This window comes from Hibiscus syriacus, unplaced genomic scaffold, assembly GCF_006381635.1.
Source record: "Hibiscus syriacus cultivar Baekdansim isolate YM2019G1 unplaced genomic scaffold, ASM638163v2 tig00112411_pilon, whole genome shotgun sequence".
NCBI classification, from domain to species: Eukaryota; Viridiplantae; Streptophyta; class Magnoliopsida; order Malvales; family Malvaceae; genus Hibiscus; species Hibiscus syriacus.
The window spans coordinates 380,511-407,707 of NW_024063326.1; the positions used below are offsets into that span (position 1 = coordinate 380,511).

The 27,197-nt window shown below is 33.5% G+C and overlaps 3 protein-coding genes across 4 annotated transcripts; 2 read left to right on the forward strand and 1 right to left on the reverse strand.

The window, feature by feature from the left end:
• Positions 1-6,207: 6,207 nt before the first annotated feature.
• Positions 6,208-8,367, forward strand: LOC120179241 (transcription factor bHLH121-like). Its single transcript, XM_039184881.1, has 5 exons — positions 6,208-6,452; positions 6,571-6,692; positions 7,092-7,219; positions 7,313-7,780; positions 7,900-8,367. Exons 1-5 carry the CDS (start codon positions 6,316-6,318, stop codon positions 8,053-8,055), a joined length of 1,011 nt encoding a protein of 336 aa, XP_039040812.1. The 5' UTR covers positions 6,208-6,315; the 3' UTR covers positions 8,056-8,367.
• A 3,482-nt stretch (positions 8,368-11,849) lies between these two features.
• LOC120179416 (triosephosphate isomerase, chloroplastic-like) lies at positions 11,850-14,916 on the forward strand. Its single transcript, XM_039185021.1, has 9 exons — positions 11,850-12,084; positions 12,504-12,530; positions 13,000-13,069; positions 13,376-13,499; positions 13,871-13,955; positions 14,070-14,202; positions 14,319-14,492; positions 14,600-14,682; positions 14,802-14,916. The coding sequence occupies exons 1-9, from the start codon at positions 11,914-11,916 to the stop codon at positions 14,856-14,858; spliced, it is 924 nt and encodes a 307-aa protein (XP_039040952.1). The 5' UTR covers positions 11,850-11,913; the 3' UTR covers positions 14,859-14,916.
• Positions 14,917-17,386: 2,470 nt separating this feature from the next.
• Positions 17,387-25,218, reverse strand: LOC120179414. Of its 2 annotated transcripts, none has more exons than XM_039185020.1 (12): positions 25,166-25,218; positions 24,872-25,133; positions 23,107-24,721; positions 21,386-22,858; positions 21,082-21,240; positions 20,867-21,003; positions 19,140-20,704; positions 18,520-18,955; positions 18,224-18,386; positions 17,975-18,078; positions 17,789-17,880; positions 17,387-17,705 (listed from the first exon to the last, which is right to left on the reverse strand). In XM_039185020.1, the coding sequence occupies exons 2-12, from the start codon at positions 25,108-25,110 to the stop codon at positions 17,656-17,658; spliced, it is 6,033 nt and encodes a 2,010-aa protein (XP_039040951.1). In that variant the 5' UTR covers positions 25,111-25,133; positions 25,166-25,218; the 3' UTR covers positions 17,387-17,655. The 2 variants fall into 2 exon arrangements, with proteins under 2 accessions (XP_039040951.1, XP_039040950.1); XM_039185019.1 differs by having other exon boundaries at positions 17,388-17,705; positions 20,867-21,007; positions 21,086-21,240.
• Positions 25,219-27,197: the final 1,979 nt, after the last annotated feature.

Below are 27,197 nucleotides of genomic sequence, written 5' to 3' on the forward strand. Positions count from 1 at the left end.
CTCACGAAGCAGTTCTTCTGGTGGAGATGATGGTTCCTCCATGAACTCCACATTTAGGTCGAAGAACCTACTACTTGCACGCATTCCCCTTGAACTAGAAGGCATATCGACATTGAGATCGAAAAAGCTCGCAGTCGAATGCCTCCCCTTGGAGCTTAAAGTCATCGTGTCAAATGGGAACTGCACAGATGGTTGCGTCGATGGCATCTCCATATGGTCAAAGAAATTTGCAGATGAATGCCTTCCCCTTGAACTGGACGCGGTGTTGCCATACGGATTGTTCGTGGACCCACCTCGGTACATGTCGTAAGGAGTTACGGATGAATGTCTCCCCATTATGGCATTAAAATCATTACACATTACTGTAGTCGGGCTGTCAACTTGATCAACTTGTTCAGCCAACCCATAGTGGGAGCTTAATAATTAACCCCGAACAACACACACTTGAACAAAATGTGCATACATCTGAATATCGGCGTCTGAATAATTACTTTGAGCTTCAACCATTATTTCAACATCATCATTGTTCGAAAGTTCAAATGTTGTATAAGTTAATGACAACAATGATGTTGGAAATCTGTACTGCAACGGCGACATTCTTCTACTATTTCCAACATGAATCTTCATCGAAATCTTCGTTATCAGCTCATCAATAGTTATGTTTTTCTTGAATGATATTTTAACACGCTTATTTAAGATGAAAACAACTCCGGTTTCATCTTCTCGAATTTCACCATCATAATAAACAATAACTGAAAGTCGCGTCATTCTTTAAGTTTAAAAGTGTTATAATATTATATCTGCAAAAAAAATAACTGAAACAAACCTGATTAAATAAATAATATATGAACGAAAATATAACATAATAAAATTTTTACATATCAACGTAAATAATTTAAATAATATAATTTTATATTATTACCTGCACCGCAAAACTATTTCGACGCATGCTCCCGCTTTCTAATTTTACAAACACAAAAATTAATTGAAAATAATTAGTATAATATTTTTTTTCAAATAATCATAATAAAAATTAAGTATAATAAAAAAATTATAACAAAATTACCTTATAACGAAAAATCGCACGAACTTATAAATCAAATATGAGAAAATTGTCAGAATTGTTGACTCGTTGGCGGAATTATTGTATTAATTTATAAGTTGAGAGAAGAGATGTGAGGAGATGTGAGGAACTTAACCGGGGGGAGAATGGTATTTATAGCCGAGAAAAGTTGCTATAATTATACAAGGCGTGGTATCTGCACCGTGCCTTATATAATTATATCAGTTAAATGTATGGCGCGGCCCCTGTCCCGCACTATATATAATTATGTCATAATTAAAGGTAAGGTGCGCTCCCTGGCCCGCGCTATACCCCTACGTGGCGTAAGGCTCGCCCCAGGGGCCGCACTATACCCACGTGTATTCCATGTCAGCATATAACGCGGTGCAAGGGGCGCGCCTTACCCCACGTGGCGCCAAATCAGCATATAACGCTGTACAGAGGGCGCACTTTACTGTAAAGGGTGTTAGATCGATAAATATATCGATCACCGATGATTTTTCGAAAAAAACACATCTTTTCTCGTCTTTTATTTCATTTTTGAATGCTTAATATAAAAAATATTTAAATTATATATTTTTTATTTATATAATTTAAATTTTTTTAATTAATAGAAATGTTTAATGTGTTTGATATTATCATTTTAAATGTTTAATATGTTATAATTATTAAAAAATTGTTAAAAATCAACTAAACATTTAAAACATGATACGTAACATGTTTATATATTAAAAAAAACAAATCAGAAATTAAACATTTATGTTATTATATTATGTCACCGATATAATGAAAATTAATGTCTATTTTATTATAAATTGATAATATAAATGATTTGTTTATATGAAAAGAGACATTATTTTTATTTAAAAGAGAAAATATTTAAAATTATAATAAAATTTAAAAACTAAACACATAATTGTAATATTTTTCTATAACAATTTATATAATAAATCAGCCACTCAATATTATTCAATGACCATACAAGGAAAAAAAAATTAAAACTCATCCAAGAAATTTAAGCAAAAGTCTTACGCAAACAAATCTGATTGTATCATTAAACTAACTATAATAGGAGATTAAACTCCTTAAATACCATCGATAATCGTAAATCAGAATCGAACGTCTTCAAAGTCTAATCTGATGGATCAAAGTATGAAATATCAACATGACAAATAAATAAGTGTCATCTTAATCAATCGTGGCGACGTCAAATATAACCCTAAAACATGATTGAATGATTAAAAATATATCATAAAGACAGAAAAAAATATGACATAAAAACAAAAAAAAATCATAAAGAAAAAACTATTATAAATTAAATATAAAAAAATAAATATATAAAAAAATAAATGAAAAATAACGAACACATACCATCAGTGACATTAAAATTAATATAGCCACTTATCCAAAAGGAAAAAGAAAGAAGCGGCGGGTATAAACGAGAGAAAAAAGTCAATAAAATAAAAGGGTAAATAATAAAATTATAAACTACTTTATTATTTCTTTTATTTCATTCATCATATTTTTAATTTTATTTAATTTAATCACAAAATTTTATATATTAAAATTTTTTAATCACTTCGTTGTTAACTTTCTCTACATGATTTTTAAAACCGGACCGGCTAACGAACCGGTCATGCTATCGGTTCACTAGTTCAACCGGTTTGACCGGTCGGAAGAACCGGACGACGTCATAATTATTTAAAAAAATTAAATAAAAATACCAAAAAATATTTAATAAAAAAATAATTTTTTATATTACAAGTTATATTCAAAGCAAGTCATAACATATATAAGTTAAAAACCATAAAATCAAGTGAAACAAAATGATTCAAATTAACTACAACATAATATTTAAGGTAAAGAAATGACCATCCAGCTCAGTTGGTAGAGCACAAGGTTCTTAACCTTGAGGTCGTGGGATCGAGTCCCACGGAGGGCATTTCATAATTCGGAGGTCTCTTACGGAAGCTGCTCTCAACCTGGTGTTGGGGGTAGCCTACTATTTTACCTCCCCCTTACCCCATATATATGGGAAAACGGGACAACCATTTATAATATTTAAGGTAAAACATATTAAATAATAAATATAATTATATAACTATAATTAAAAAATAAAATATAATTATATAACTATAATTAAAAAATAAATTTGGGGCTAAAAAAATCATAACAAAATGATATTGTTTAGTTTAATTTTTTTTAAAAACAATCCCACATGGCTAAGAAACATAGAAGAACATCCTAAAAGTCTAAAGAGTAAAAATATGAGAACAAAACAATCACACATGACTAATAAACATATGAGAGCATCTCAACTAACTTCTATAAATAATAGAGGTAATTAGGCATTCAAAATCATGAAGCCTTTTGGTGAGCATTGAGTGAACTATTCTTTCACTTCAATCAATGTTGAATTTTAGGCTTCAATCGAGCTTCTAATTTTTTTTTGAGTTCAAGACTTTTCGAGTTCAAGTTTCAATATTATATTTCGAGTTCGAGTTGAACTTGATAATTTTTAGCTCGTGAGTTTGAGTCGAGTTGAGCTTACTTTTAAAGTTTTCAAGTTCGAGTTTAGCTCAGCAATACTCGAGTTCGACTTGGCTCGATTAACAAACAACGTCGTTTGGTTTAATTTTAAAAAAAATAAAATAAAATAGACGTTTTTTCCGGTTTTCCCCGGTTTTTTTCAGTTTTCAGCCGGTCCAGTTTGAACGGTTCAACAGTTCTAATCGATTCATTAGTAACGGTTCAACCGATATAGATTGAATCGAACTAGACAACGATTCACGGTTGAACCAACCGGTCCAATCCGATTTTCAAAACACTTTCTCAGTATGTTATGAGTCATGACCAGGCTAAAACACAATATTTATCGCAACTTTCACGGTCAATGACTTTTATTACTTGGGTTGACTATTTGACTTCACACCCCGCTAAACAACCTTATCTTAAATATTATCTTTGTTGTTGATCTCAAGAAAAATGAAAAACCAAAAAATGTTTAGTTCCAACATCTTCATCTTTCACCTGTTACTCCCATGGCTTAGCTTCACCATTTAAGCTAAACAACAAGCTTTCCTCTTTAATTTCTGTCCCAACACCACAGTTTTTCCACCAATCGCCACTTATACAACCAATCTCGATAATTTATTCTCTTCTCTTTCCTCCAACATCACCTCCAGCTGTCATTTTCATAACACGACCTCCGGGAGAAACGCTAACATCGTTCATAGTTTATTTCTCTACATGGGTGATGTTTTAGACAAAAGGTGCCGAGATTGTGTGTCCGCAGCCACCAAAAACGAAACTCAACGTTGCTCGTCGAAAAACTGTGATGATTTGGTACGATGATTACCTCGGTGGTTGTTCGAACTAGTCAATCATCTCCACTGCCGGCGGAGCACCCAATGTTTACTTAATGAACACTGCGAACGTCACGAATTAAGACCGTTTCAACCGTTAGATGTTTTGGAAATGCAATTTGAAGTGCGGGTCAAATGTTTTCTGTCACGCAGCATGCATTTCGATCACTGTATGACATACACAAACACACCCACACTTTTGCAACTTCAACTTATCTATAGTTATAAAAAGCGTGAGGTCGGGAGCGAGAGGAGGGGGTGGCAGGGATTCAAGGTTAGATAGAGTGATTTGCTTAATTTGATTAGTATTGTTTCTCTTTGGATGACTATTGCATCCCTTCTTTACAATTGCTTGTAATATTTGCTGAATTTAAGGTCTTTCTTTAATTTTGCTGGAAGTCATTCTGGAGTATTATATGTTTTGGTGAATCTTGAATTAGTTGATGAGCAAATTTAAAATATGTATCCTTTTACTTGTTTCGATAACTGAATTGCTCTCCTGGGCAGATGCGTATTGAGCATTGTTTTGAAAATCGGACCGGATCGGCCGGTTCAATCGGGAACCCTGTGCTAGTCCGATTCAATCTAAACCGATTGAACTGCTACTAGTGAATCGGCCATAACCGCTGAACATTCGAACCATACCGGCTGAAAATTGGAAAAAATCGGAAATTTTATTTTTTTTTATAAAAAAAAATTAAACCAAACAACATCGTCTGTTAAACGAGCCAAGTCGAACTCGAGTATTGCTGAGCTCGACTCGAACTTGAAAACTTTAAAAGTAAGCTCAACTTTACTCAAACTCACAAGCTAAAAATTATCAAGTTCAACTCAAACTCGAAATATAATATTGAAACTTGAACTCAAAAAGGCTTGAACTAAAAAAAACATTAGAAGCTTGATTGAAGCCTAAAATTCGAGCTTGATTGAAGTGAAAGAATAGTTCACTCAATGCTCACCAAAAGACTCCATGATTTTAAATGTCAAATTACCTCTATTATTTATAGAAGTTAGTTGTGATGCTCTTTTATGTTTCTTAGCAATGTGGGATTGTTTTGTTATCATATTTTGACTCTTTAGACTTTTGGGATGTTCTTCTATGTTTCTTAGTCATGTGGGATTGTTTTTTTTTTAAAATTAAACCAAACAATATCATTTTGTTATGATTTTTTAACCCCAAATTTATTTTTTAATTATAGTTATATAATTATATTTATTATTTAATATGTTTTACCTTAAATATTATGTTGTAGTTAATTTGAATCATTTTGTTTTAATTGATTTTATGGTTTTTAACTTATATATGTTATGACTTGCTTTGAATATGACTTGTGATATAAAAAATTATTTTTTTATTAAATATTTTTGGTATTTTTATTTAATTTTTTAAATAATTATGACGTCGTCCTGTTCTTCCGACCGGTCGGACCGGTTCGACCGATTGAACCAGTGAAGCAGTAGCATGACCGGTTCGCTAACTGGTCCGGTTCTGAAAACCATGGAGAAAAGGGACTAATGATAGAAAAAATTTTAATCTATAAAATTTAGTGAATAAAGTGAAAATTTTGAAGATATAATAAGTGAAATATAAGATAAATAAAATTGGGTGAGTAAATTTATAATATACCCTAATATAAATTATTAAACCAGAACAATTAAAAGTTAAATTATAAAAAACGAAAAAAAAAAAATAACCATCACTATAGTTTATCCTATTAAAAAGGTCAAATTAGTGTTTCCAATATATTTTCATGTGTGTCACAATACGACGGAATCTCTGGTTTACGAACTACGATAGGCTTTTTACGCTTCTGCGTGGATTTCCAACCAACAAAGACAGAATAAGAACCAAAAGCAGACGCTAGGATGTGAATTTGTGAAGGTTCCATGGATAAACTCACAAGCGAAGCCGCTTTCGTTCAATCCATTCCAGCTTCTAATTCAAATCCTTCAATCATCGAGTTCCGTCAACCGCCCATCGATCCACGCCTTCCCTCTATCACCCGCACCCAACCCAAATCCAGGTTAGGTTTTTCTTAACTTCGTTTTCAATTTTTTAAACTTTCACAACTATTTTTTGGGGGGTTTAATTTAACAGATTGTATTTCATTGATTTCATGGTTTTTCCCCTTTTGTTGGCAGCCAAAGGGTTGAAGGGGAACCCAAGGATTGTATTGCGGCGAGAAAACTTCTAAAGGCTGACCGTGAGAAACTAAGAAGGGATCGTCTCAATGAACACTTCCTTGAGTTGGGAAGTGCACTTGGTACATTTATAGTCCCGCCAGAAAAGTTTTTTTGGTACTAATTTAAGAAATTGGGCACCTGCATAATTTGGCCTCTTCAGTTTTATTTGAAGCTATGGATTTATATGCATAAGCTTTTTAGTACTGGGGTTGAGATTTTGAGCTTTAATTCATTGTGCTGAATGCTGATGCACGTGAAATTTGATTGGAAATGGCTACTAAATGCTTCCAAGTTTTTTTCACCATAAAAAAATGTTCTTTTTCGTCTTGTTCTCAAATATAATTGGTGAAAGTCATAGTTCATATTTGTGTAAACAAGAGTTTGAGTCCATATTAGTATTTAATACGGTTGTAGTTGTTTTGTTTTTGTTTTTCCCACGAAAATCTGAAGGGTGATGCTAATTTGTTTGCACAATCCAGATCCTGATAGGCCTAAAAATGACAAAGCAACCATCCTTACTGATACGATTCAATTGCTGAAGGACCTTGCATCTCAGGCCACCAAGCTGAAAGCAGAGTATGCTACACTGACCGAAGAATCTCGGGAGGTCATCCCTGCCTGTCTGATTTTATTTATGGTTTTCAGATTTGCAAACCTCCTGATAGGGATTTTACATGGTTGTTTCTTTCTTTTGAAGCAGTTGACCCAGGAGAAGAATGATCTCAAAGAAGAGAAGGCATCTCTTAAATCTTATATTGATAATCTTAATGCTCAGTATCAGCAGAGAGTCGGGACTATGTATCCGTGGGGCGCTTTAGATCACTCGGTTGTCATGGCCTCTCCTTATCCATATCCAGTACCAATGTCAATGCCTCCTCCAGGAGCCATTCCTATGCATCCATTCCCTTTCTTTGGGAATCAAAACACTGGGATCATTCATAACCCTTGCTCCACTTTTGTCCCATATATGACTCCTAATACTATGGTTGAACAGCAGTCAGCGCAGCCTGTTGCTCCAGCTGCACAACCAAGCAGCCATTCCCATGCTTCAGGCAAACAAGATTCAAAAAACAAGTTCTCGGGGGAGAGCAAGACTGAAAAAACTATCAATTCAAATGGCGTTGCTACTGAGCTAGAGTTAAAAACACCTGGTTCTACGGCAGATGAGGTTAGTTAAAGAGATAGCTTGGCTTGTGCTTTGTAGCTGTCCTAGTGGGTAGTTTCGTTCTGATTTAACTTTTAACATATTCATTTGAGTGTATGGCTGACTTGATGGTGTATCTGCAGGATTTATCATCGACATCGGGGCAAAAAAAGATAAAGAAAGACGATGATACTACAGAAGGCAGTTATTCAAGTAGGTGCTCCTCATCTTATAGTGTACTAGATAGCCCATCAAATAGTATAGTGGGTGGAACAAAGGCTGATGATGTCGATGGGTAAAACGATCGACAAATGCCCGAGTCAGGTTGTTTGCAACTTGTGCTCATCATGTTTTCCTTTTATTCTATGCTCTAGTAGTTCCTGATTTCTCCTCCACGTTAGAAACTAATTATTTTCCCACGAATTTAATCACTGGAAATTGCTGCTATGAAGTAGTTCTAGGCTAGGTTTGTCATGAATTCTATGGGTTAGAATTTCAGTGGAACTAATGAACGATGTAGGAGCTGATGGCTGTATAAAGTTGATTTTTTATGTAACCCATTCATGTAAACTTTACACTTTAAACAGTCTTAGGGGCTGTTTGGTTCGGCACATTCCCCCGTTTAGTTGGCCGGTAATCTCATTCCCTGTAATGTAAGATTACCAACAGTGAATTTTTTGGGGTATATTACCGAGAATGTCATTACTTCCCTTCCCTTAGGGTGCGTTTGGTTCACGAAATGTAAAATTACCAATGTGAATAAAAGATTACCAGGGAATAGGATTACTGAGAATGTTGTATTTTGTGTTTGGTTGGTTTAGCAGTAATGTAAGATTATCGTGTTTGATTAAAGGAATAAAAGATTATTGAAATGTATATTTGACCAAATTGTCCTTATTATATATTTGTTTTGTTAACAAATTGAAAAATATTTATATATTTTCTTTAAAAAAATTAAATTCATAAAATTTATATAATTTTTTTACAAAATTGAAAATATAAAAAGGTTTAATGAAAGAGTAAAATTTTATTTTAACCCCCGAACTTCATATAAAATTTTAATTATAGATTTTTTTTGTAAATCTAAAATAGTTTAAGGATAAATTTGTAATTTAACATTTGTAGAATTTTTATTATTCAATGACATATTAAAGATATTTTTGAAAGAAAAAAAATTTAAGGGCATTTTAGTCCAAAACGCCGATAATCCAACAATACTTAAGGAAAGAGAGGTAATGACATTCCCTATAATATACTTCAAAAAATCCACTATTGGTAATGTAAGATTACAGAGAATGACATTCCCGAACAACCAAACGGGGGAATGTGGATTTCATTCTTATGGGAATCTCACATTCCCCCAACCAAACACACCATTAGATATTGTTCGATTACTGGTGTTTTGGACTAAAATGTCCTTAATTTTTTTCTTTAAAAAATATCATTTTTTCTGTCATTGAATAATAAAAAATCTACGAATGTTAAATTACAAATTTATCCTTAAACTATTTTAGATTTACAAAAAAATATATATAATTAAAATTTTATATGAAGTTCAGAGGTTAAAATAAAATTTTACATTTTCATTAAACTTTTTTATATTTTCAATTTTGTAAAAAAATTATATAAATTTTATGAGTTTAATTTTTTTAAAGAAAATATATAAATATCTTATAGTAATATTATAGTAGAATTTTACTTGTTAAAAAAACAAATATATAATAAGGACAATTTGGTTAAATATACAGTCCAATAATCTTTTATTCTTTTAATCAAACACGGTAATCTTATATTCATGTTAAACAAACCAAGCACAAAATACAACATTCCCAGTAATCCTATTCCCTAGTAATCTTTTATTCACATTGGTAATCTTATATTCATCGAACCAAACTCACCTTTATCGTGTCTTAAATATTTCAAAGGGGGAAGAAAGTAATGTAGACCATTTGCTCTATAACGTGATAAAATTCATTTGTTCCGTGCTAGAAACCATATTGGATATTTATAGTAATATTGTACATGTATATCCCATATCATGTAACACTCCATATGTATTTAATCGATAATATGGTATATTTCACGTTAACAAAATTGATGACATGTTAAATCACTAAAAGTGATTGTGATATATATCATGTAAATTAAATATATATGGAAATGTTATTTAGTAATAAGTGTTGATAGTTAGTTAAGTAATTGTTTAGTCTAAATAAACATTTTGATATAAATTATTAAATACTAAAATATTTTAAAAAATTTGAATTTAATTTAGAGTAATAAGTCACGCGTCAAGGAAAAATTTTAATATTATATTTTGAATAATCATAATTATATCTGAACAATTGGACAGACTGATTTTTGTGATTAAATCGATTTTATAAACCATGAGTCAAAAACTTTCGGAATTAGATATTAGATGTTTGGGTAACTACATATTTAGTCATCTACTTATTCTTATATTTCATTTTAGTCATCCATTTTTTTAAATCATATTTAACGTTATATTTTTATTTCATTTTAATCATCTATCATTAAAACATAAAATAGAGCTGTTGTGTAGTAAACTTTTATTATTTTTTTAATGATAACTTAGTATTATCTTAAGATTACACATCAACATCATTATTTTTAAACGAGGTCATTATAATGGAACCAAAAATAATTTTTTTAAAAAAATAATTGAATGATCAAAACAAAACTAAAAAATAAATGAGTAACTAAATACGTTCCTGTAATGGAATCAAAACATAAAATTTTAAATAAAAATAATATAGTGACCCAAGCAGAGCTGAAATTTTAAATACGAACTCTGCCCTAATAAATCTACGTGTACGGTCCTTGTTACTGGTGACCACAAATTCTTCAAAGATTCAAAACATTTTATCAACACTATTGTTCAGTTACTTTAAGCCACATGAAAACAGGAGAAGGGCTCTAAGCGTCATGGTGTTATCCAACCAACCACTAACAGTACTAGGAAAGAGCTGTGAAAATCTGGGGGAACTACTGAAACGGCATCGTCTCCTCGAGATTTCTAGTTCACGATCACGATAGTTCGACATGTGTTGTCGAGGAAGGGCGGAGACAAGTACAAATCATGGAAGTTGAGTTTCTGTCAGATTAGTGGTAGCCCCCAGCGCTCCAAATTCGCTTGGTAAACACTTTTGTCTCGTTCATTAATACCCCTCACAAATATAATAAATATTAGAAACTCTGTGAATTCAAATACAAGTTTTATCTCCAAAATTAAAACACAACATATAATGTTCGTTTTCTTTTGAAAATATTTAAGTAACCTATATCACTTAAATTCCTTCATTGAAAGATGAAAATAATTCCTTTGAATCATAATAACTATTTGGTTTATTTATAAAAATAGGTGTTTTAAATCTATCACTTTTTATTTTAGATGTATATTTTTTAATTAAAATAATTAATACTATATTCCATAATTATTTTTTATTTAACTATTATGTTTGCAAGTTATTACTTAAACATCGAACCCAAATTTATTAATAAAAGCTTTACCCCTGCCCTATAATCATGTACATAAGATAAAAATAGATAGCTATTTATATTGCTTTTAATTTAAGGGATATAGATTAATTCAGGAGAACCTATATATGTATATAATAATCTATCTATTGTATTTTTTGTCATTCAATTTTTTTTCTTCAAAATCCTATTTAATGTTATGTTTTTGTTCCGTTTTGATTACCTATTATTAAAAAATAATCAGAATTACCGATATAATAATTTTTTTAAATGATGACATAATATTATCTTACAATAACATGTTAGCATCATTATTAATTATTTATTGGCATGGAATTAAAACGGGACATTAACCATAACTTTCAAATAAATAATTGAATGATAAAATGAAATTTTGAGAATAAATTAAGGATTAAATACGTAGTTTACCCATTATCTTATAATCATGTGGCTTCCATACATGATCACACCAACCACCTCTGCTGGAGCGTGCATTTGACTCTCTGGAAGCCGCGTGATGCATGTATTAGCTCTATCCTTAACAAGTGACAACCAAACCCTGCGATTGAATAAACATAAAATCCCTTCAAAAGCTTCTCGCCTCACCTCAGCTCACCTCACCTACCCAGCAAACACTGAAGCCAAGAAACAGATAGATAATGGAAATGGTAGCAACTTCTTGCCCTCAGTTCGGTGGACTTCGCCGCTCATGCCCCACCTTACACACTCCACGATCTCTGTCTTTCGTTCAACACATCAACTCTCAACTCCGTCTCTCCTCTTCTCGCAAGCCTTGCCGAGCTGTTGTTGCCATGGCTGGCTCTGGGAAGGTCCCCTCCACTATTCCTTTTACCTCCATCGTTAATGTGTATATAAATTCTTTACACATCGTTCCCCTTTGTTTTTATGTAAATCCTTTTAGCCCTTTTTTGGAGATTAAATGTATAATGTATACGAAGACATCGATGGCCTTTTCTTTTCTCACTTAAAGCTTAGCGATTAGAAAACAGAAGAAGAAGATATTAGATGTTGAAACTAGTAAAGGGTGGGATAAGTAGCTTAGTTTGTTATTAGAAGCTTAAGTAAATGTACGACCTTTTTGGTTGCAAAAGAATTAATCGACTTTGTTGAGAATATGCTTCTGTCTTTTTGAAGATTGTAAGCATTATGCTTTAGAGTTTTGTAAATGCTTGTTACTTGTTCCTATATTCGGTCCTTTATTAACTAATCTTGTTCCTTGTATTTGCAGTTCTTTGTTGGGGGTAACTGGAAATGTGTAAGAGCTCTTAATCTCAGATATTATGTCGTCTATGTTCTCTAATCTCTATCACCAACTCTTTGAAAGGATTTTTTCGATTTCCATTTAGGTCTTCCTTTAAAGTATCTTTTCTAAGCTATACGTCCGTCTTTAGTTTTTTTATGGCTTTGCCTGAGTAGATTTGCAATTTTGAATCAAGTGTTGTGTTTTTCATGGTGGTTCTGTTTTCTTTTCCTTACCCTCCCTCTATTTTTTTTTTGCTTTTGCCATTCTAGTTACTTATACCGAAATGCTCTCTTGGTATAACTAAATTTCACCATTGGCATTCGAGTTATTGTATACCAAAATATAATTCATTTTGTTAACTTTTTTCGTGGTTTTTCCTGTCATTTTGATTTCACACTGTAACTCTGTTCATGTGTAGCAACACTTGCGTATCTATCTAGTTCATTTACCTTTATTGATGATGTTTATTTTATTCTTGTAGAATGGAACAAAAGAGTCTATCACAAAGCTTGTTTCTGACCTGAACGGTGCAAAGTTGGAGAGTGATGTTGGTAATTGACAGCCTTTTCTTTGCAATTTGCGTGAGATGTTAAATCTATTATGGAACTAGGCTTCGATTTTATATTGGCCGATGGCTAAAAGATTTGCTATCACTTTTATTGTGATGGCTAAAAGATGTTGGTAATTTACGCTACTTGTGCTTTATTGGAAGCTATTTGTATAATGATTTTTTATTCTTTTAACTATACAGGCTTATTGTATTTTAGATGCGATATAGTTTTATATTCATTTGGTTCAGTTCACTGATATTGTGTTAAATGTTATGGAGATTGCTGATGTTCATGCTTGTCGAACAGATGTGGTTGTGTCACCCCCCTTTGTCTACCTTGATATGGTGAGTTCTTCATTAACTGACCGGATTGAGATATCTGCTCAGAACTCTTGGATTGGAAAAGGTGGGGCTTTCACTGGAGAAATCAGGTTAACTAACTTTTGCTTTATGAGCAAAACAAGTTAATTCATCATATAAAGCCACATCGTTGTTGAAGTTATTTTGTGGAGTTATGGGCAGAATACTTGCTACCTTTTGGCTATACTGCTAACAATCGTCTCCTTTCAATGTATTTGTTGTTTTTGTAAAGGGCAGCGGCTTACCTTTAGTCTATCACTAGAAATATGTTTAAAAATATACAGGAATCAGTATCTTTTTATGTCGTCACAAATTCTCATTGTGTTTAGTTTATTGCCGACCTTTGTTTTTTTCGTTGTGGTTATTTGGCCCTATCATGTCAACTGGCTTGGTTGAGTAATCCCAACTCTGTCTATGATATGATTTCTGATTCATCCTGTAGTGTGGAACAATTGAAAGATATTGGCTGCAAATGGGTCATTCATGGGCATTCTGAACGCAGACATATTATTGGTGAAGATGATCAGGTAAAAGTTTCGGGACTCATGTTCTTCAAAGGAGTCGAACAGCATATTTGTTTGTGGTTATTAATGCAAAATATTAAACTAATTAGTACTGACTGAAGATTTTACTTTCTTCAGTTTATAGGAAAGAAAGCTGCTTATGCTCTGAATGAGGGTCTTGGAGTGATAGCGTGTATCGGTGAATTACTAGAAGAAAGAGAAGCAGGGAAAACTTTTGATGTATGCTTCCGGCAACTAAAGGCTTTTGCTGGTAAATTTGCTTGGCCTTCTGCTACTTTCCTTCCTCATGAATTATCATTTTAGGTTATCTTGTGTAGACTGAAGACGGAAGGGCTCTGACCTAATTCCACTGATTCTGTCATGCAGATGTTGTACCAAGTTGGGACAATGTAGTTATTGCTTACGAGCCGGTATGGGCCATTGGGACCGGTAAAGTGGCTACTCCCCAGCAAGCTCAGGAGGTACATGCAGCTGTTCGCGATTGGCTTAAAAAGAATGTTTCCGAGGAAGTGGCATCTAAAACACGCATCATATATGGAGGTAGCTCGGATTACATATCATTCTTCTATGTTCTGCTAATCTATGATATGAAGAGTTAGAGGTTGTATGTTTGTACAAGCTATCGATTCCCGACGTCTGTTTTGCAGGGTCCGTGAATGGAAGCAATTGCAGTGAGCTTGCAAAGCAACAAGATATTGATGGATTTCTTGTTGGTGGTGCTTCTTTGAAGGTATATTGTAACTAACCATTCTGTTTCATAACTTAATGTGGTAAAATGGAACTGTCTTGGTTAGAAGCCGATTATCGATCTACGATACCGATGATTTCATTGTAACGTCGATGGTGCAGGGGGCGGAGTTTGCTACAATTGTCAACTCTGTAACATCCAAAAAGGTTGCTGCTTAAATATATACAAAGAGAAGCTGATTGAGGCTGGCGATTTGATTGAGTTGCAATCCCCCTAAATAATCGGAAAACGTATCTTTCTAATGTACAATAACTTAAACTGCATTCAAACTGTTGTACACAATTCACTGAAATAGATAAAACAGTGCATGCTGCACTCCAAATGCTTACCCTTTCTCATTTGCTAATCATCATTCACTAACTTGGTCAATTAAAAAATATAATATTAAATTATCTTAACATATAATAATATTTAAATTTATTTTATATGAGATATGATTTATCAATGTAAAACTGATTAATTTTATGTAAAAATTACTGTATTCGTCTATGAGGTCTCAGAATTAGATGTTGATGGCTTCATAGTATACTGGACCACTTGGCCACAATTAGGTTTGATTCTTATCATAAAGGATTGAAAACACGAACAATTCGTCTGTCATGACTGGAGAAATAAAAAAATATTGATAAAAACAATCAACATTTAAAATTTAATATTTTTATATATGTTAAATAATTTTAAATATATTTTTAATCTTTAAAATTTTATAAATTTATTTTACTAAAATACCATAAATTCGTACATCAGAGTCCTTTATCATGACCCAAAAACCCGATACAAAGGCTTCAAACATGGAAAGGACGTTTCATTTGGTGGACAAATTGAGAATCAGCTTGCTTTCAGTACCATTTTGGAAGATGTATATATGTAGTTTGGAAATAAACATTGATTTTGGCCATTATCGATTGTTCTTCATCCATAAGAAACTATCTACTAAACAAAATCCATTTTCTTACAAGATTTTGCACTGTTTTGGTACTGTTATTAGCATACATATCATCGTCGATCCAACAAGTTAAAACCCAGTTAAACAAAAAATTCCAACAGAAACTGTACCACCACTACCACTACATATAAAGATCATACCAGCCAGCTCTCACGAAAAATTGACTGGTACTGCAACAGGACTAACAGCAACACAATGAAACCAGCCACCGTCCACGGCGTCGTACCTTCAGAAGAACGTTGATGCGTTCGGCGGAGACGTTCGTACGTTGACGAACCAAACAGCATACCGGAAACATCCACGGATGACAGCCATCCTGCCAAGAAGATTAACACTACAGGTGTGGCAAAAAGGACCCAACTCATTTGTTCCTTCACCAGCTGACTAACTTGATATTACAAGAAAGATGGATGTGAGAGATATGATTAGCTGAATTGGATGAGGCAGAGAGCTTAAGGAGAATGGATCAAAGATGGGAGGCTTTTTCTCCTGTAATTGGTCATTAAAGAGGTGTATGGGTGAGGGTAGTATTTATGGTGTGTGAACTAGAGAGTATTTATAGCAAAAAAAAAGGTGTATGGCTTTTGTGGTTCACAGGGTATGAGTTGAAACAGGGTACTTCTGGACCGTTGATTTGTTTTGGATTTATTCGTATTTTATCTGTGTTACCTTCTTGGATTTAGGGTTTTGAACTTGGCATTGTGGGACCTTGGTGTACAAGGAAGAAAAAGGAGAAGAGAGGAAGAAGAAAGTTTGCAGAAAGGTTAATTCTGGGAAATGCTGCTGTCTAGGAATGGTTTGCATCACAAGAAAATAAGCATTTAACCATGAGTGGCCAGGGGATGCTAAACGCCATGCATATCAACACCTAGGAATTTGTTACTAGGACACATGATTAATCTTTGAATTTAATCATCTCTGTCTAATGTGTACATAGTGTAAATATGTACCTTTTAACACATAATTTTTCTAAATAAAATTATAAAATTTTTAATTCATTACTTTTTATTTCTTTCATTTTAATTCAACTTAAAATAAAATATAAATCCTTCAATTATACCCTCCTTTTGCTTTAAGCCCCTAAACTCTTTTTTTTATCAAAATAAATTCTTAAACTATTATATTTAATCACTATAAGTCCTATCATCTTTTTAATCAGATTTTTATCGATCAATAATATTTTAACACATCACATAAAATTAAGTATTTATTTTGACAAAAAAATAATAATTTAGAGGCTTAAAACAAAAAGAGTGACGTAGTTTAGAAATTTATTTCGATCAAAAAGTAATTTATGGGCTTAAAGCAAAAGATTGTAATTTAAAGACTTTTAATTTAATCCTTTTATTTCTAAGTGACGTTAACATAAAAAAAACCGATTCAAAAATCACAGACAAAAATACGTCCTACATAACTCACCTTCATAAAAAAATATATATAATTTTTAATCAATATTATTGTTGGAACATCATCCTAATAAAATAGTTGTTTCAAGTATTATTCTCATAATATTACTTTTTTTCAGACAGTTTTAATCTATGTTAGATATTAGGGCGCCATATCTCGGCTGGAGGAATTAAAATTTGCAGAACATGCACATGACAACGGTGAGAAATAAATATAAAACTGAAATTCCTAGTGGTCATCAAACCACCGACCTCTGTCAATTTAACATGTTGCCTGCGTCCGAAACCTCAGAGACGGTCCATGCTAAACATCTGGTGATCTTTTCTTTTACAAAAATTAATTTCTACAAACAACTGGTAAGCCCTATATTCTACTGATAAATATTACAAGATACAGAACATGTTTTAATACACGAACCATAGATTAATATAAAGATCAATTGACAAAGATATGAATTTCCCTTACTTGAATCTGGTAAATGCCATCACCAAAATTTACCAGTTATTCACTTCCTTGTAAGTTAGAGAATAGTCAAAGAGGATAAAATTGGTGACTTACCAGAGGAAATGGCTGAGATCAGACTTTCCCTCCGTACTGGAAATTCAGTTTGTAATCACGTTGCAAACTGGCCAAGTGTTTCTACATGGACCCTCTGCAAAATCATGGATGGATTAAAGAAGAAAGTTTAGACGAGTCCTGCATTTATGGTGAAGGGGGCAAATCAAGATTGCTAACCTCCAAATACTGTGTGAAGATACTGAAGATCATTAGCTGAACAAGCATCTATTAATGCATATACGCCTGGTTTTAGAGCGTCGTCTATCTCCCTACAAACAATCGAAAAAAGCAAATCGGCTCGGGCATAAAATGAGATGTATGTGTGTAATCATATATGATAGTACGCAGGCATTGACTACCCACCTTCTAATGCCCGTTTTACGGGGACCATATCCTGAAAAAACCCATATGTAGGTTGATAAGAATTTGTAACAATGCCCTGCAAACACGTCTTTCTGCTGCCTTAACTGTAAAATAACAATCGAGTGTCAAATATCAGAATTTTCTTGGGTTCTTAGACATGAATTCCGCGGTCGAATTACGCCACCATCAGACGTTTTAGCACAACTGCATATTCCAAAACAGTGACAGACGTGACACAAATTACAATACCTCTTCATAGATTCTTCGAAGAAAACCAGCACATTTCACCCCCTCTTGTATTTCCCATGAAAAATAACCCTTTTGGACCACTAGATCAGCATCCACTGTCTCCAAACAATGGAGAAGAAAAGATACTGATTGTTCAAGCACCGCGATACACCGTTCACATTCACTTGAAATGAGAAAAATAATATTAGTATGTGAATCTTGTCACATTGAGGAATTAGGGGAAAACACACAAGTTACGAAACTCAAGAAACAGAAAACACATTTAATAAGAACCAAGGAAATTCTCCCACACATACCTCTTCTGATGTTTCAGAACAGTGTACAATAATCGGCAACAAGCAGCAAAGAAGGTTACAGAAAATTGTTGGTCCAGAACATGAGATTCCGTGCTTACGATGGAATTGTGGTTTTGTTTATCCAGAAACAAGTTACTTGACACCGGTGCTTCAGAAACCCTTAGTTGATGGAAATCTTGAAAAAGTGCGCCAGGGATACGTAAAGACTGCCCAACGTGGCACATGTCCATTTGAAACTGAGCATGCTTTCCCGAAATTCTGGTCAATACCTCAACACACATAAGAACGACAGATCCTGGATCTGGATTTCTGTCACCTTCATTACTCGTAACTTTTTCATAGAATATTAATGGACTCTGCAAGTGCAGGATTATATTGAACAGAGCAGCAACAAAGCTCTTAATACGACTTCTAACCACATTCAAACATTTGCGTCCTACAAAGCAAAGAAAGGGATACATACGATGTTAAATAAAAATTCACTCTAGATTTTGAGATTAATAAAAATGTACTATAAGAAAACCAAGTCATCCAAATCCACTATAAGATGGCAGCTACAAGTGCCATAATTATGTCTTATGTTTACTACGATGGCCATACTATATACACAGACATAATACCTGAACCATGCTTAAGAACTAAATCCAAGCAGTCAATGCCAGCTGCAACAGTTGAGGACACCATGCCACCATCGGCACATCCAGTGGTTATTTCATACATCCTTGCATGGGCTCCTTGTACTCCCACTAATGCTCTCTCTATAGCCTGTATTGCTGACAACAGTTGCAACTCTGAGGGATTCTTAATACACTCTTTGAATGACATCCTCAACCTAGCTTTGAATTCATCTAGGCAATGCGAGTCACGAGAAAGAAATGACTCGGATAAACCTGTATCACCATGCAGTATCTTGGTGCTTGATTCTCTCTCATGAGATTCTAAAGTAGCTCTTTTTCCTTGTAAAGATATGCATTTTCCTATGGCCCTTAAATGCAATCCTATTAGCTTGGCATATACATCTGTGTTTAAGGTAGAATCAGTTGATGGAAAGTGACTCCCTAGTTCTTCCAAATACGTAACAGCACCATCTAACCAAACAAAGGTAAATGGTGGTGGGCTTTCAACTGAGTTTGCCAACTCCAAAAACAAGAACTGCGAAATATTAATTATGAGAGGTACCATGCCCGATGACAATTGAGCACCATCAACACGGAAATTTAGCCTTGGAATAGCAGAATAAGTAATTAATAGCTGCCTAAGTAAAATTGCTCTTTCAGGATGATCACCCTTTAGCAACCCCAGCAACAAATGCTTATTTAGACAATGAAGCACAACTAAATCATCTGAATTCTTGCAGTTATCCAACTTGTCAGAACTTGGGGAATCAGAACCACTTCTTGGCTGTTGATCATTCTCAAGAAACATGCGTAAGACATCATTAATAAAATCTACAAACACATTTATGCAGAGGTTTAGTTTCAAGATAGGCTCGCACTTCCATCGTAACAATTTTGCCTTTGACTCACCACATTTTTCGCCCGTCTGATTCAAGGCAGATGCGAGGCCCCATAAAAACCCACCAAAGCAAGAAACCATGAAAGACATTCTATTAATATTTAGAGCTTCTTTCTCAGATCCTACTAGTGCATTATCAAGGACTTCCTTCAAAGGAACAAGTAGGTTCTCTGCCTGTTCCTTCAAACTCTCAGCAATCATAGTCAGACTTCTCAAGGCTTCATTATCTTTCAAATAACTGAAGCGTAAAACAGGTTCATTTAAAATACTTTGATCACTGACAACACCGGAAAAACCTTTACAGACTTGCTTAGAATTTCCAATAAATTGAATGATCTGACCAAATTGATATTTGCTTATTGCAAAGAAAACATAAGATGTGTGATCCATCAATGAGAATTTCTTAATTTTGGATTTGGACATACAGTCTTCCGACATTGTGTCTAGGAGTTCGATCACTGCAGACACTGACTTGAAAAGCCAAGTGATAAAATATGAACCCTCAGAAACTGTAATAAGTGAAGACAGGCTAGCTCCCATCTTCTCCTCACATAATGCCATTATAATATTTTTCAATGTTCTCCGACAAGCTACAAACAATTGGAAAAGCTCATAGAAACCATATGAGGACAGTGTTCCCTGATGGTGTAAAAGCTCTGCAACTACATACCTGAAAATATTAAGAGATTCTTATTCATGGAGACTATAAAAAAGTTCATAATAAGAGTAAATGCACCAGTGGTGTATAATAAGATACCTTGCAAAGCATATGAAAAGAAAATGCTAGAAACTATGTATTACATAGATTCCAAACAAAAGATAAAGAGCTCACCGGTCAAGGTGGAGGACACAAGTTACTAACTTGGAGAATGATTTTGAACTCAAATATCCTTTTGGCATCCAACATAGAAGATCAAGTAAACTCCTACAATCTTTCACATTATTGAAAGGAAGGGTTGTCTGTTTCATAGAAGATTCTGAAGGTATCTCATTGCATTTATTTGAAATTGATCTTGCATCTGAGTCATGCTTAATATATCTTCTAAAAGAAACAATTGCAGATGAGTTCTCAAATGTGCTTAAAACCTCCGACCAAACAGGAAATGAATTAAAATTCCTGTCACTAACTAATGAATCACTAAACAGTAACAGCACCAAATTCTCAAGTTCATGACAAAATCTTGATGACAAATTCCTGCGAACAAACTAATAAAAGAGAGGTGAACATCATGTCACAAAAGAATCTCCATGAAAATGTCAGATGGAAGGTATAAAAGCACAGAGAGAACAAATGTGGTAAATGAAATAGGAATGCAAGAAAGAGAGAACATTTATGAATTGTTTGTCTTACTTTATGATCATACAGAGTGGAATCTTGTAGAAGACCTTGTGAAATCTGATCCAGAGTAATTTTCTTCGGTTGACCGTCTTTGTCAATTTTATGCTTTTCACCCTGCTGAAAGCTTTTTGATAAACAAGGTAGGGAAGTCTGGATCAAAAGTGTGAGGAATGTTTTCAACTTCTTCTTTAACTTCTTAGAAGAAGAAGAATACAGGCATAAAATATCAATATTTTGGCAAATAATCCACCAAATTGCGATTGGCAATGACTTCTTGTTCACAGAACAAATACCAAAATCCCATTTATCACTTTCATGTGCTTTTGTTTCACAAGATGTGTCATCAGAGGAGAACATGGATAAGTGATTATCAGATACTAATGAAAGGTATCCCAGCACAAAATCAGCAAGCTCCACTGCCTCTTGCTCCAAAACTAAGATGCGTTTTTTCAATTTTCCGTCTTTCTTACTATATAGTGACAAGTCAGCATCATCAAACATTTTAACCTGCATCAGCTTCTCATTCTGCTGTAATAAATACTCGAGAGAGCTTCTATGCCTGCTCAAATCAACTAGCCTCTGGAGAGCCATAATATGCAGTATATAAATCAGTGGACAAAAATCTTCAATGTTGTCTTTAACATAAGTGTCTGATATGTGACGTATAAGATCAAGAAGAGATGGTGAAGGATTGATAATCCAAGAAAAGTAGCCGTCATCTGTACAATCTGATTTCTCTATCCAATCCCTACCAGTATATGCTGTGAATGCATCCCCCATTGCCGAGGACAATTTCCGCGACGTGCCGGGTGGTGTAAGGCTAATGACTTGCCTGTACAAACTTCGGCAAGATATGTACAGTCGAAATAGGAAAACTAAGATCCATTGTATTGATATTCCATGTCTCTCTTTTTCATTCTCAGCAACCATATTCTTGGAAATACTTCCAATGACAGAAAACAAGAACGTGTCAACACCATCAAGGTTTTGTTCACCCAGACTACTAGTGCAAGGATAAATTGTATGTACTAGCTCCTTTATAGAAGGCCCAAGCAGATTACAGTTTCCTGCGGTGACTGGAAGTGAGTCCAGCAATACTATATAAATTTCAGATAGAACTCTTCCCAACAGGTTTGCTTGTATGTGAAAGCTTAGCATGTCATGATCACTTACATGAGATCTTCCAATTTCTTTTCCATCAGTTACTGAGCTGCCAATTTTCATCCATTCCATCGATTCTGATACATCTGCAGTTAACTGCTGAATAAGCTCACCCGCTTGCCCTTCTGGTATGAACTTTATAGCATGATTAATAGAGAGTTTAAATTCTTGTGAGCTTAAAAGAATACCCACTGATGCTGCAATTGCTTCATTACAAAATGACGCCGAGTACGAAAAAAATCTGGTGCAGCTCATTTCACGTTCATTGTGGTGTGATATCAAAAGTCTCACAGCTTTGCACAATGTAAAAATAGAATTATTCACCTACATCAATTACAACGCCTATTAATTGGAGTTGAACCATTTAATGAAAAGGAAATATTAAGCCACTTATTCAAGGACAAGAAATGTGAAAAAGACAAAAAGGGAAAAGTAACCAATCAAAAAATGAACATAACACCCCGAATCCCGTGAAAGAAAATAAAGCATAGTCCAAAATGGTTTACATATTAAAAAAATTATTCAAGGCAACAACACTTAGGATGTGTATATATTGAAAAATGTATACGAACCTGGCGAAGTGCACTATAAAGATAAACCAGATGGCACCCAAGATCCAGTATCGGGGAAATCAAAACGCATTGATCTGGTGAATCTAAATAAGAGAGACTGGCCAAGTAAGAAAGAATCATGAGCCATAAGCTAATTAAATCACTCCCGATAACATCATATTCAATATCCAAGAAGTGCCCTACAGCAAAAAACAACTCCTTGGCTAATAAAGGAAACATCTCCTTCCTTGTCTTGCCATCTATATCAGATTCTGACAGGCCAAGTAATTTGGCAGCAAATGAGACTACTGTATTATAAGCTTTCTTCAAGAAATTAAGACAAGCTCCTTCAGATATGTCTTCTGTTCTTGCATATACTTTTTCATGTACAAAAATGGCAAGTAAACTATTAACCGACTTCAGTGTGCAATGAACATTCTCCAATGAGACCCTTGCTGCCAAGTTAGATTGCATGTAGCCATCCATCTCAAGTAGGAGAGGCTCCAAAAGATGAACAAAAAAATCAAATAGTGACTTCCGAGATTCTGCACTATAAGTACTAGAGCTATACTTATTGTCTGAAATTTCCCTACTACTTCGAGATGGATCTGTAGACAAATGACTTGACAAGTCATCTTCCAAGCGCCTTGTACCTCCAACTTTTCCAGTAGTCCCTCCACCTGAAGCTCCTTTTTGCTTTTTAATTCGACCAACAAACAAGTGAAATAACTGCCCAGCACCACTCAATTCTATGTTCTTCTTCAGCTTTATGATGCTTTCCAGTTTGTCAAATAAATGCCTGTGATAACTTTTAATGACCAAATTTGAGTCTTTTGCTTCAATTGACGGAGCATACTTTTCCACACCACGCAAGCCCAAAAATCCATCAATGTGAACAGAATGAAACAGCCCATGAGATAATACATCTTCAACCAACACAGACAACTTTGTCATGACAGAATTATTCTCATTAACTTGACTATACAAGACATCATCTAGCAGAAGCAACAAGGGTTCAAGAAGTTTATCTACAAAATCACGAAACCCATTTTTCCGAGTTGGGTGGATCCTCAAAAACTTGGCAAATGGTTCAAGAACCACACAAGAAAACTGAATGGCAAATGCACCTATATTGCCGCCACCAAGGCTCTGAGCATAAATTTTGTGAACAAGCTGAAGCACCAAGTCAATATTGGAAATCCATAACTCTAAATTTTCATTAGACAACCCATTTTGGAATGAGAACAACAAGGAAAAACAGTCAAGCACAACACCATACAATTTAAACTCTTCACCAGCAAAAACTGATTCATTTGAAGACAAAGATGGATCACTAATAAAAGACAAAAAATTTCTCGCAATATAACCAATTGCTCTTAATAAATTCCGAGAGAAATTCAGAGAAACGTGTAATTTCACAGACTCCTTCAAGCAGAATTCAAAAACCCGCCAACATCTAAAATCCAAAAAAGCCTCGACATTATCTTTCTTTTCAGGAGAAACTAATAATGATTGGATCCAATCATTGAGAAAAACGATTAATCGCGATGTATTCACCGTTTCATCATCATCATCCACATCGTTTCTTACTACTTTCTCAATTGAATCAATAAAATCAAAAGCCAGCTCTACCTTTCTGCACCAATACACAAGGCTCCATTACTCGAAGCAAAACATTAAATGTACATTCCTATTAAATGAACAGATAAACATATAATAACAAATAAAAGCGAATAAATGAACCAATAAATCATTTGTTTTATGGTGAAGGAAAGAAAATACTAACTTTTGAAGGTCGATTTCCTTGTTTTGCAAGGAAAGAATTAACTGTAAATTTCTCCATGGGCGTTCTTCACTGAGACTCAGCTCCGGTTCTATAGGTGTCCAGCTTTCAGCTTTTTCAACTTCTTCTGGTTCCTTCTTAAACGAGTCGTTACGGCGGCGTTTCGAAAGACTCGGTTTCTCTTGGGAGCTGTTTAGCTTCCTCTTGCCTTTCTTTGTTAACTTCACAGATGAATCAACCATGTTTCTGAATCGTTGATTACCGGAGAGGAGTGAATTTTGGCCTTATTTTTTTTCCCTTCTAAAAGTTGGGTTTTGCTGCTGTTCTTTTAGGGCTTTGAATTCGGTTTATCAATACACTGCGTTTAATGGCGAACGAATTAGCTTGCGTTACCCGCCACTTTTAGCAATTCCATTTTAAATAGAATTTACTTTTTTTAATTAATTATTGTATTTAATATCGTATATGTACTTTTTTTCTTATTTATGTTTAATTGGATACTAATTCAATTATTAAAAACATAAAAATTAAATTTTAATATATCAATATAAATAAATTATTAAGGGTATTTAAATATTTTATTTAAAAAAGCTACATTTCATCTCCATTTCATCTTAAAAACTACCAAATATTCTTCAAGAAAAAGTTATTTATCCTATTTTCCATCATGTAAATTATTGGGGCTTACTTTAAGAAGGTGTAGTAATTTAAAGGCCTTTTTAATATTGTCGCAACCGTCTTTCGGTTGGGCCCCGGAATTGGGCTTCAATTTGAAAAATGTGGATTGGAGTCGCCACTGATCATTTATTTAAAAATAAATGGGTTGATCGGATACCCTATTTCTTACCTGATCTGCGTCTTACCAGAAATATGTCGGGTTCGGGAGTCGGTTACGGTCAAGGAAGGATTAGCACCCTTGAACCGCCCTTTCGGTACTACGTAATTTCCAGTTGTCTTAATTAAGAAAAATAACAAGTTAAATTAAAAGGTAAAGTTTCGATCCTAATTACTTACCCTTGATTGATTTGAAAAAAAATCGAGAAATGTGTTAGATAAACAAGGTAAAGAAAACAAATAAGATACAAGGGAAAAATAAAATAAATAAAATAAGTAAGTAAGATAAGAAAAAATAGTAAAGTAATAATTATATATAGTAATATTTGAAAAAAGGAAAAAATATAAATATATATATATCAAAGCATTAATAAAATAAATAAGCTATATATGTACATCAAATACTTAAAAAATAGAAAAGCTACCCTCCCAATTCACCGAAAATGGGGGGCTCTAGTAAGAAATAAGACAAAAAATGGGCCCTCTAGGTTAGTAGTATATAATATAATGTTTAATAATGATAATGATAAAGACACAAGGTTTTTAAAAAATATATATAATAATAATGAATAAAAAAACGAAAATAATAAAAAAAATAATATAAATATATAAAATTATAAGATATATTACATAAATAAAGAAATAATCAAATAAAAATAATTAAGAATATATATATTTAATAATATGTATATAAATAAACTATTAAAAGTATAAAAAATATATATGACTAGATAAAGATAATTTAATATATATATAGTAATATTAGACTTATAAGTAAAATATTAAAGAAATATATATATAATAATAATAATAAAATATAGTAAAAATCAAATGAAAATAATTTAATATATATATATACATATAATAATAATAACATGAATAATAAAAATAAATGAATAAAATATCCATATAATAAATAAAGGGACTAATATAGATTTTTAAAAAGCTCTTTCCCTCCTTTAACCGAAAATCAAACCGGTTTTTAAAAATAAGCCTCGGGGTAGATCTAGGTTCGAAACTTCGAAACCCCACCCATTTTGGTCATCGGAGCAACCCACGTTTTGGGTTATTCGAACCAAATCTCAAGAAAAATAGCGTGCACATGCAAAAGAAAGAAAAAAGAAAATGCTACCTTTTATTTCCTTTTCGAATCCTTTACAATAGCTTTGCCTTTGTATCTTCCCGTGCTTTCCTCTATGTTTTGTGTATAAATCGTGTCTTACAATGGTGAGTTACAATGGCTATTTATAGTGCTTGTGGATCCTATCTTTAGGAATTTAAATAATAGTAGAACTCTATCCTATTTTTAGGAGTTTGAATCCTAGCAAAATTTTATCCTATTTTTAGGAGTTTGAATCCTAAAATTCTATCCTATTTTTAGGAGTTTGAATCCTAGTAGGACGAAAAATGTGTGTTGACAGCTGCCCCTCTTTGCCCATAGTCGTGTAACGGGGATAGGGCAAAGATTAAAAGACACACTTTTCGTTCAGTGGAG